The 10,883-nt window shown below is 36.6% G+C and overlaps 1 protein-coding gene across 1 annotated transcript; it reads right to left on the reverse strand.

The window, feature by feature from the left end:
* Positions 1-252: 252 nt before the first annotated feature.
* DFL_001415 (uncharacterized protein) lies at positions 253-4,882 on the reverse strand (the record flags this gene model as incomplete). The annotated part of the gene is made up of 3 exons (XM_067630032.1): positions 253-1,192; positions 1,260-3,666; positions 3,937-4,882. The coding sequence occupies 3 exons, from the start codon at positions 4,880-4,882 to the stop codon at positions 253-255; spliced, it is 4,293 nt and encodes a 1,430-aa protein (XP_067495994.1).
* Between the last annotated feature and the right edge of the window lie 6,001 nt (positions 4,883-10,883).

Genomic DNA, 10,883 nt, shown 5'->3' on the forward strand with positions numbered 1-10,883 from the left:
ACCAGATGGCAGGATCTATAGGAGGGGTACTCCTAAGGCACATGTCCATCTTCGTGGTTAGGTGGTTGGTCCTAACAGCTTTGGGGCTGGACCTTCGCCGTTCTAAGAGCAGAACTGTAACTATGAATATGCTTAACTGAGCTTAGACCTTCGTACTAATCGTAGCTATTCATGCCTTATTAAAAACCTTTCTTAATCGTAAAACCACCTTCGTGGGTGGAAACCGTTAAGATAAGGAAAAGAGTGCATGTTCTATAAGAGCCTTAAGCCCATTGCAGTTGCGTGCTCCTGGTGTTTGAGCTTCGCTAAGGGTTTGGTCAGATCGTCTGCTGGGTTGTCTGCGGATGGGACTCTTTTGATCTGAAGTTCCCTTTTCGTATATATGTCCCTAACTAAGTGGTACTTAATGTCCACATGTTTTGTTCGGTTATGCTGCTTGGGGTTGGTAATTAATGACTGTGCAGCCGTGCAGTCAAGCCGTAGGATTGGCGGCTTTCGAAGTTGGATTCCTGCTGTCTTAATCAATCGTTCCAACCAAATGGCGTCTTTGGTTGCTTCGGATGCAGCTATGTATTCGGCGTGCCATGTGCCGTCGGCCACAATAGTTTGCTTCTTGGATTTCCATATGATCAGACTCTTGTTCAGAAACCACAGGTGCCCCCCAGTTGACTTCCTGTCATCTAGGTCTCCTGCTAGGTCTGAGTCTGAGTAGCCAAGTAGCAGATTCCCTTGTTGGTTTCCTTCTTGATTTCCGCCCAGTGTTAGTCCCAAGGACTTAGTTCCGCTTAGGTACCTTAGTACTTTTCGTGCCGCTTCGGCGTGTACGGTTGTTGGTCTGGAGTTGTATTTGGCTAGCTGTCCTACTACGTAGGCCAGGTCTGGTCTCGTGCAAACCATTAGGTACATAAATTGGCCGTTTAGTTGTTGGTACCACCGGATCGCGTCGCCGGTTAGAAGTTCCCCGTCGTCGACAGTTAAGTTGCGTTCCATAGGGACTTTTGTGGGATTGCACTGGTCCATTCCGTAGCGGGTGAGAATTGTCTTAATGGATGCGGATTGGCACAAAGTGACCGTTTCCCTTTGACGGTCTCTTTTGATCTGGATGCCTAGGAAGGTTTTAGCTTCTCCTACGTCAGACATTTCATACTTAGCTTTCAGGGCCTTCTTGATTTTCTCCATTTTGCCTTTGGTCCTTGTCGCTATGAGAAGGTCATGTATCTAGGTCGGTTCCAGGTTGCAGGTCACCTCGGATTACCAACCGTGCTTTGTACCGTACAGGCACGTCCTGGGTTTTGATCTTAAACACCCATTTTGAGGCGAGAGCCTTGTGCTCTTTAGGCAGGTCTGCTATTACAAAAGATTCATTAGCCTTGTGTGAATCAAGTTCTTCTTGGATTGCCTTGCGCCATCGATTCTTTTCGATGCAGTTTATAGCTTCTTCATAGCTTTGTGGCTCCCAGTCAGAGGCAATTCTACCCTGGGTTGTCATGAGTGCCCATTTTCTTACTGCGCCGTCAACACGGTCGCTTTGGGTCACTTCGTTGGGGGCCGCACCCTCCAACAGCCATCCTCTGTTGGCTCTACGTCTCTTGACGTGCTTGACTCTATGTGATTCAGTGTAGTCGCTATCAGAGGAACCTGACGTACATTTGTCCAGGTATGCGCCTACGGCAGGTTTATTCCTGCTACGCAGCCGAGAACCACTCTGGGCGTCCCCAGGTGCCTTCTCGCTACTGCGCGGTTGCTCGCGGACAACCTGTTTGGGTGGCTCCAAGCATTCGCCTGCTGCGCATGCAGGCTTGCTGGTTATAGTCAAGTCTTCAGCTGAACTACTTGGCCCACGAGCATCTCCACAACGGCTTCCACTTCTCCCACCGGCCGCTGGGATTTCTGTTCTCTGCGGACCAACATTGCCGTTGGCTGGGCCAGACAGTGGTTCGTTTGGGATCTCAAATCTCACACGGCGTTTAGCCGGAGCTGGTATTTCAATATGGCTGAGGAATTGTCTACCTCTTACCTCACCTTGGTCTTGTACCACAGGTGGCTCTATATGCGAGCTTGCGGGTTCACTTGTATTCAATTTTGGCAACGGTCCTTGATTTATGGTACTACTCAAACGACTTTCGGTCGGAGCTGGGTCTTCATATGCGCGCTTGAATCTGGAGGTTCGGTTGCCTGGTTGGTTGCCAGCGCCGTTCCTCAGCCGGTAGTCATGTTGCATGATTTCTCTGGCTAAGCCGCTCTTGCCCAGGAATACATCCTCTTCCCATTTCAAGTTCTTTTCGTTGTGAAACCCTATTCCGTTCCAGATCTTATAGAGAGTGGTGCTATCTTTGACATATCCCATAAACAGACATGGGCTGGCATGTGCAACGAACTTGCCTTGTCTCTTCTCCTTAGGTACCCAATACCACGCCAAACAACCAAACGGTTTCAGGTGGGACAGATCCGGTGGATGACCGTTTAGGACTTCGTACGGCGATTTTTCATCGGGTAGCCCTGCAGATGGTAAACGGTTCTTTAGGTAGGCAGCCATAACTATGGCTTCGCCCCAGAAAGAGACAGGTAGGTCTGCTCTGTGAAGTATGGCAGTAGCTATAACCACCAGGATGGCCATCCATCTTTCAGCTACGCCATTAGAATCTTGATGCCAGGGAGGAGAGGTCTCAAGCTTAATCCCGTTCCGGATCAATAAGCTTTGAAACTTCTGGTTGATGTACTCTCCCGTTCCATTGTCACAGCGGAACTTAAGGATTTTGCTAGGTCTTCCTAGCCATTCTCTCTTTTCAACGTGTATGATGACGGATTCGAAGCTGTCGCAGACATCGATTTTTCTTTCCAGCGTCTCAACTTCCGCCCATCTAGAGTGGTCTTCGATAAAGACTACGAAGTAGCTCTTACCGCCTTCGGTCTGCAGTAGTCTGCCCGATAGGTCACTGTGAACCTTCTCCCAAAGAGTGGAACTCCTGGGTTGGGCCTTAGTACGGTTGTAGGTCCGTCGCATTTTGGCTCGGATGCAGACCCAACAGGCTGGTAGGTTTTTCTCTCCGACCCAGACATTCGGTGCTAGGCGTTTCATTAATTTCTTCTGAGCCTGGTAACCGATGTAGCCAAGCCTGTTGTGCCATAGCATGAATTGCTTAGCGTCTTCGCTTAAGGTCGCTTGGCTGTCTGGTTCAGAAGTGACTTCCTCGTTCGGCGTTGGATTAAGATTAAACACATCAAACTCTGCGTTGAGCTCCTCCGAGTTAGGATTTTCTTCGTCAATAGTTGAACTGGTTAACATGGCAGTTGGCAGAATTTTCCATTCTGTTAACGCTATAAGTCTGTTAGTTTTGCGCTCAATAATGTACGTAGCGTCTCCAATCACCGTCATATAACCAGCCTTCCAGAGGGTGTGTGTAGATAGGAGCTTGCGAGCTATTTTGGGAACCCATAAAGCAGGTACGCGGAGATTTGGCTGAATCTGTGCCATTCCTCTCCCAAGTACGTGGATGTAGGCTCCACTGGCTGTGCTGATAGGCAGTGGTTGAGGTAGCATTCGATAACCGGCTAGGTCTGTCTTTTCCATAGTGTAGGTGTCCGTTGCGCCGGAATCAACTAGCCAGCCATTACCTAGGGTTGTGACTCTCCCACCTTCTTCAGTAGCCATGTAACCATAGCGGTCTGTAATTTCAAAGTACTGATCGAGTTCCTCCTGCTCCTCCTCAGTAATTTCCTTTTAAGTTTCCGCCATTTGCGCTTCCCTAGCTCTTCCTCTTCTCTTGGCTTCCCTATCCTTTCTGCGCTGCTCTGCTTTCTCCTTTATAGGACAGTTGAGTTCAAAGTGTCCATATTGGTTGCAATAATAACAGCTGTCTTCGTTTCCTGCGCCATTTCTCTGATTAGAATGGTTCCGGTGATTCCCTCGTCCTCTACCCCTGCCTCTCCATTTACCCCCTTTTCCTCGGCCTCTATTCCTGCTGGAATCCCTATATCCTTCAGGGGCGCCTTTGGGAGTTCCTCCGGCGTAATTAGCTTGGGCGGTAGAATCCTTCATACAGTTAGGGTGTGCCATTTCTCGGGTCTCAACTTCCTGAATGATTTGCTGAACTTGATAGGTCGTCATATCTGGATTGTTCCTGATCATAGGCCAAATAGTGTCAACCGTGGGTTTATATAAGGCCGGTAACCCTAGCAGATATGCGTCTCTGAGCACATTGTCGGCTATCATGTACTTGGTACCGACGAGCTGTGCCTGAATGGTTCTTAGTCTTCCAAGCCAGTCGGCCTGTTTCTCATTTGAGATTGGTTCCATCTTGAAAAAGGAAATATGCAAGCTGGAAGCCATGCTGAAGTTCTGAGTTGGGGCGTAAGCCTTGTTGAGCTCCTCCCACAGTTGAGCTGCAGTGGCCGGTTCGGAGTAAATTTTCTGCAGCGAGTCACTGATGCAACAGGTGAGAAGGGCTAATGCCTCCCTCTCTCGTTTCTGCCAGTTCTTGTGGTCCTCGTTTGGTACAGACGTAAGGTAACCGCGACGTGGGTCTTGTTGCATGACTGTCCCCTTGATTGTATGACCGTCAATAGTATACAAGCCTGAAATGCGAGTTGAATGTTCCGATTGAGCCTCTGTGTCTGAGATTTCGTCGTCTTCCTCGTCTTCAGACTGGCTGTCGGCTTGAGCTGGTGCCCTTGAGCCTGACGCTCTGGAGGCTGTTGCTTTAGAGGTTGTGGCTCTAGTGGTTGGAGCTTTACTGGCCGATCTTCTGGTTTGTCTAGTAGGTTCACTTGCAGGATTTGCGACCTTGATGTACAACGGTTTGAAGACTCGTTTCAATTTTTCCGGTTCTTCGTCTTCGCCAGTTACAGTTCCAAGCAGGTCGGTACGGCTTATTAGTCGCATGAACTGTTCCTTCTATTCGTGGTGATTGGAATCGGTAAGTCGAAGGCAGATTCCGTATTTGCACTTATAGTGAGTAACAGAGCTGTACTCTTTGGAGTTATCGATTTGTTCTGACATCGTGAATGGTTGTAGAATTGAAATTAGTTTCTGTCGTGGTGCAGATTGTAGCTATGCCGGGCTCATAACCTGTTAGAAGATTAGGTGGAGTGATGTGTACTTGATTAAGTGCTCTTAGACTAAAGTGTTCTGTCGAAGAGTTTATATACAGAGAGTAGCACATACAGGGTGACTAAGCTAGTCATGTACAGGGTAAGTAGTAGGCACATACAGGGTAAGTAGTAGGCACATATAGGGTAACCAGTTACCCTGTATCTGGTAAGGTCATATCGAGGGTAAGATATTCTGACACTATATAACTTATTTACCTTTTATATGACCTACGATTTACCTTATATATAGCTTACAATTTACCCTTAATGTAACCTACGACTTACCCTTTATGTAGCCTACAGCTTACCTTTTATATAACTTATTTATCTTATATGTGATCTACGATTTACTTTCTATGTAACCTAAGGCTTATTTTTTATGTAACTTATAATTTACCCTCTATGTAATCTAAGACTTATTTTCTATATAGCTGAGTTACTTTTTATATAACCTACGACTTATTCTTTATATAGCCTACGGCTTATCTTATATGTGACTTATAATTTACTCTCTATGTGACCTACAGCTTACTTTCTATGTAACCTACAGTTTACTTTTTATATAACTTAAAACTTATTCTTTATATGACTTATAATTTACTTTTTATGTAATTTAGAATTTATTTTTTATATAGTCGAGTTATTTTATATATAGTCTACGATTTACTTTGTATATAGTCTATAATTTACTTTATATATAATTTACGACTTATTTTTTATGTGGTTTATAATTTATTCTTTATATAGCTTAGTTATTTTATATGTAATTTATAACTTATTTTTTATATGATTTATGATTTATTTTGTATATAGCTTATAACTTATTTACGAAGTATTGATTGTTGAAATTAGTATCTAATTTTAACTTACGAAGTATTAGTTGTTGAAGTTAGTGTCTGATTTTAATCTGCATAATGTAAGCGAGTTGTGGTCTTGATAAAAAAATTAGTATTGATTTCAAGTACTGACTCTATTGCGCTTTTAAGTAAATTAAGCGAGAATAGGATTGCTGCGTAATAAAGAGAATTTATTAAAATATAGGTTAGTAACCAGTTCAGCTAATAACCAGGTCCATAACCAGGCTAGTATAAACAGACAGACAGACAGATAGACGGACAGGTAGACAAACAAACAAATAGACAGATAGGTGAACTAACAGATTGACAAACAGATAAATAAGTAGACAGATAGGTAGATAGACAGACAGGTAAGCAAACGTACAAACAGATATAGGTAGACAAATGACGGACAGACGGACAGACGAACAGACGGACAGACGGACAGATGGACAGACAGACGGGTGGACAGACAAGTAGATAAACAGACGGACAAACAAGTGAATAGACAGACGGATGAACAGACAGACAGACAGACGAGTAGGCAGACAGGTGAACTAACAGATTGACAAACAGATAGACAAGTAGATAGATAGGTAGATAGATAGACAGGTAAGCAAACGTACAAATAGATACAAGTAGATAGATGATAGACTGATAGATAAACGAACAGACAGACGGACAGACAGACAGACAGACGGACAGACAGGTAGACAGACAGACAGACGGATGGACGGACGGACAGACAAATGGACAGGTGAACAAATAAACAAACAGGTGGATAAATAGAGAAATAAACAGACAGATAAACAAGTAAATAAACAAATAAATAGACAAACAGGCAAACAGATAGACAGATAAGTAAACTAATAGATTGACAAATAAACAAACAAGTAAATAGACGGATAGATAGATAAACAGGTAAGCAAATATATAAATAAATATAAATAAACAGATAATAAATAGATAAATAGACGAACGAATAAACAGATGAATAAATAAATAAATAAACAAATAAATAAATAAATAAATTAATAAATAAACAAGTAAATAGACAAGTAAATAGACAGTTAAAAAAATAAGTTAATAAATATCTAAATATATAACAATTTCTATCGGAAAGCGGATCACATCAAGAAGAAAACTAACAAAATTTCATTTTTAAAAATTAATTATAAATTAAATATTATATAAAAATTTTAAAAAAATTAAATAAGAAAAAAATTATTAAAATAAATAATATATTAAATTTTTAGAAGTTTTCATGTAATATTCGAATTAATATTAATTTTTAAATTTTAAAACTAGGCGTTTTTATGAAATATATTATTTATTATATCTTAGCGTTACGCTGCAATTTAATTATTGATATAATTAACACAGTATAATATGACATAATACAATTATTACAATATTAATATCATTAGCATTATTAATATTACTAGTATAACGCAATAATCTCAAAATTATTATCAATCTACTCAACACACGTTCTATTAAATTAATTAGGTAATTTTTAAAAATAATATACAAATAACAATATGTGTATATAAAAAAGGAGACTTTATATTTATACACATATCAACACGCGCATATAGTATACCATATACAACATTAAGAAGAAGAGTTAGTGGTAAAAATAATAATCAAACTAAAACATATTAATAGTAAATAATAATAATAATAAAAAGTAAAAAGATATTAGTATATTAAGTTATTTAATTATATAATTAAGAGTTCCCTTCGCGATTAGATATAATACATAATATAATTATTAAGTTTGTTAGTCGAGATCTTAGAAAATATTAAATAGAAAGATTTATATAATAATATACAAAACTACGTTTTATTTACTCACGTGTATTAGATAACGTTCGAGTAAGAATCGATAATTCAGCTTTTATTAACAAATTTTATTAACTATTTATGGAGATTAAACGGAAGTACAACATTACAAAAAATATATTATATAATATAGATAAAAAAGGATTTATTATAGATATTATTTAATCGTCAAAAATAGTAATTTTATTAAAATCTAAAAGTCAGTTCTCAAAATAATATAGTAATTATAAATTAATTATTATTATCGAATATATTAGCGCGCACAGTGTTATTTTTCCTCTATTCATTATTTTTAAAAGTATTTATTATTAATTTAACTGGTATATTAATAATATTAATTAATTAACAAAAAACTAGTTATTTATAATTTTACTTAATAGGTGGACGGATAAAAACTTAAGCGTTTAATAATTAAAATAAGTATTCGAATTAAAGATAAAGACTTTCAATAATTATACGCGTATGCTACTATTAGATAATCACAATAGTCATATTAGCGTAGAGTTTATTAGCTATTATATTTAGAAGAATATCATTGCTTTGTGTTTATTAACGTATAATATATATCGTCTACAATTATTAGATATTAGATTTAATGTAGTGTATAGTAAACAATACAATAATATTGCGGATAATACTTTACGTAATAATATTATTGAAATCAACAAGTAATTATTTATTAAGTTATTAGTAGAGGTTAGAGAGAATATTATTTTAGAAGATCTAATTAAAGTAATATGGCGAGGAGCGGGATTAATACTATATAATTTAAAGAAGGTTTTATTTAAATTATAATATAATAAGGCTGTTTAAATTGAAATTTTGAACTTAATTATAGAAATACTAGTACGTTTTTAAGCTGTTCACAAAACTGTTATCGAAATTTTTATACGATCTGGTCACCTACTTAGTTTACTAATCATTAATAGTATTCACTAATTAGGTAGAGCGACAGAGAGAGTCATAAATAAAACTATTATATTATAAAAAGCTAATATTTAATTATATATTACTAATAAGAAAGCTTTATAAATTAGACGTGGTAAACTGAGGCTTATTAGTACCCATATTTTAAATAATCAAAAGATTAATAAGCTATAGCAGAACAAGATTATTAAATTAGATACTAGAAGTGTAGAACTTAATAATATAGAGCCTAAAAAAGGCTATAGTCGTTCCTGTAATAGTAGTAGTAGCTATAATAAAGGCCGTAATAAAGGATATAATAAGGGCTGTAATAAAATTAGGTATTTTTAAAATCACCTTTAAAAAAGTACTAGGGGGAGTAGTGCACAGAGTATTAAAAAAAACGCTAAGAAAGATAATGCAGAGGATAATATAGAAGATAGTACAGAAGGTAATATAGAGGATAGTATAAAAAATAATACAAAAAGTAGTAATTATATAAAAGAATAGTAATGATAATAATAATAATAATAATAAAAGGTTAAGTTAAATTACAACGCGATACTAAGATATAGTAAATAATATATTTCATAAAAATACTTAGTTTTGAGGTTTAAAAATTAATATTAATTCAAATATTACATGAAAATTTCTAAAAATTTAATATGTTATTTGTTTTAGTAATTTCTTTCTTATTTAATTTTTTCAAATTTTTTTATGTAATATTTAATTTATAATTAATTTTTAAAAATGAAAATTTGTTGGTCTTTTTTTTGATATAATCCGCTTCCCAATAGAAATCGTTAAATAAATTAATAAATAAATAGATATTTAAATATTTAAAAATTATTATAATAAGTATTTGATTTAAAAATTAAAACTAATTAATAAGTTTATTCGATATTAAGCCTAATATTAATTTTCTGATTAATCAAAAAAGCAATTCAGTCCCTGATCGGGAAGGTTTAATAGTAATAAATATTTTAAAACTTTAGAAATTAAAACTAGGCCTAATTCTAATTTTTTAATTAGTCAAACACACTTATTAAATACTACAAAAAAACATTTGTGTTGGGCGTGTTGCGAGGTAGACAAACAGGTAAACAAACAGATAAACAAACAGACGACAGACAGACAGACGAAAAGACAGATAGACAGACAAAAATATGGAAAGACAAACAGACAAACGGGTGGATAAACAGACAGGTGGAAAAACAGACAGACAGGTGGACAAATAGACAGACAGGTGGACAAATAGACAGATGGATAGACAGACAGGTAAACAGACAAATAGACAGACAGACAGACAGACGGGTAGGCAGACAGGTGAACTAACAGATTGACAAACAGACAAACAAGTAGACAGACAGGTAGATAGACAGACAGGTAAGCAAACGTACAAACAGATACAGGTAGACAGATGACAGACTGACAGACAGACGAACAGATAGACGGACAGACAGACAGACTGACAGACGGACAGACGGACAGACAGGTAGACAGACAGACAGACAAACAAACGGAAAGACAGACAAACAGACGAGTTAACAGACAAACGGACGGACGGACGGACGGACAAGTGGACAAGTGGACAAATAGACAGACAAGTGGACAAATAGAGAAATAGACAGACAGATAGACAGATAAACAAACAAATAAATAGACAGACAAGCAGACGGGTAAGCAAACAGGTAAATTAGTAAATTAACAAACAGACAAACAAGTAGATAGACGGGTAGATAGATAGACAGATAAGCAAATGTATAAATAAATATAAATAAACAGATAATAGATAGATAAATAGACAAACGAATAGACAGATGAATAAATAAATAGATAAACAGATGAATAAATAGATAAACAGATGAATAAATAGATAAACAGATGAATAAAAAGATAGATTAATAAATAGACAAGTAAATAAACAGGTAAATAGACAGTTGAAAAAATAAGTTGATAAATATATAAATATATAAATAAATTAACAAATAAATAAATAAACAGATATTTAAATATTTAAAAATCATTATAATAAGTATTTGATCTAAAAATTGAAACTAAGAATTATATACGTAAATATATTATTATTAAATAATAGAGTAATAGTTAATTATTAACCGCTAATCGCTGATTATTAATTTATTAATAATTAATAGTTAGAGTAATCGCTAATCGCTAGTTAAATATTAAAAAGATATTAATAAA

This window comes from Arthrobotrys flagrans, assembly GCF_004000055.1.
Source record: "Arthrobotrys flagrans strain CBS H-5679 chromosome Unknown unitig_15, whole genome shotgun sequence".
NCBI lineage: Eukaryota > Fungi > Ascomycota > Orbiliomycetes > Orbiliales > Orbiliaceae > Arthrobotrys > Arthrobotrys flagrans.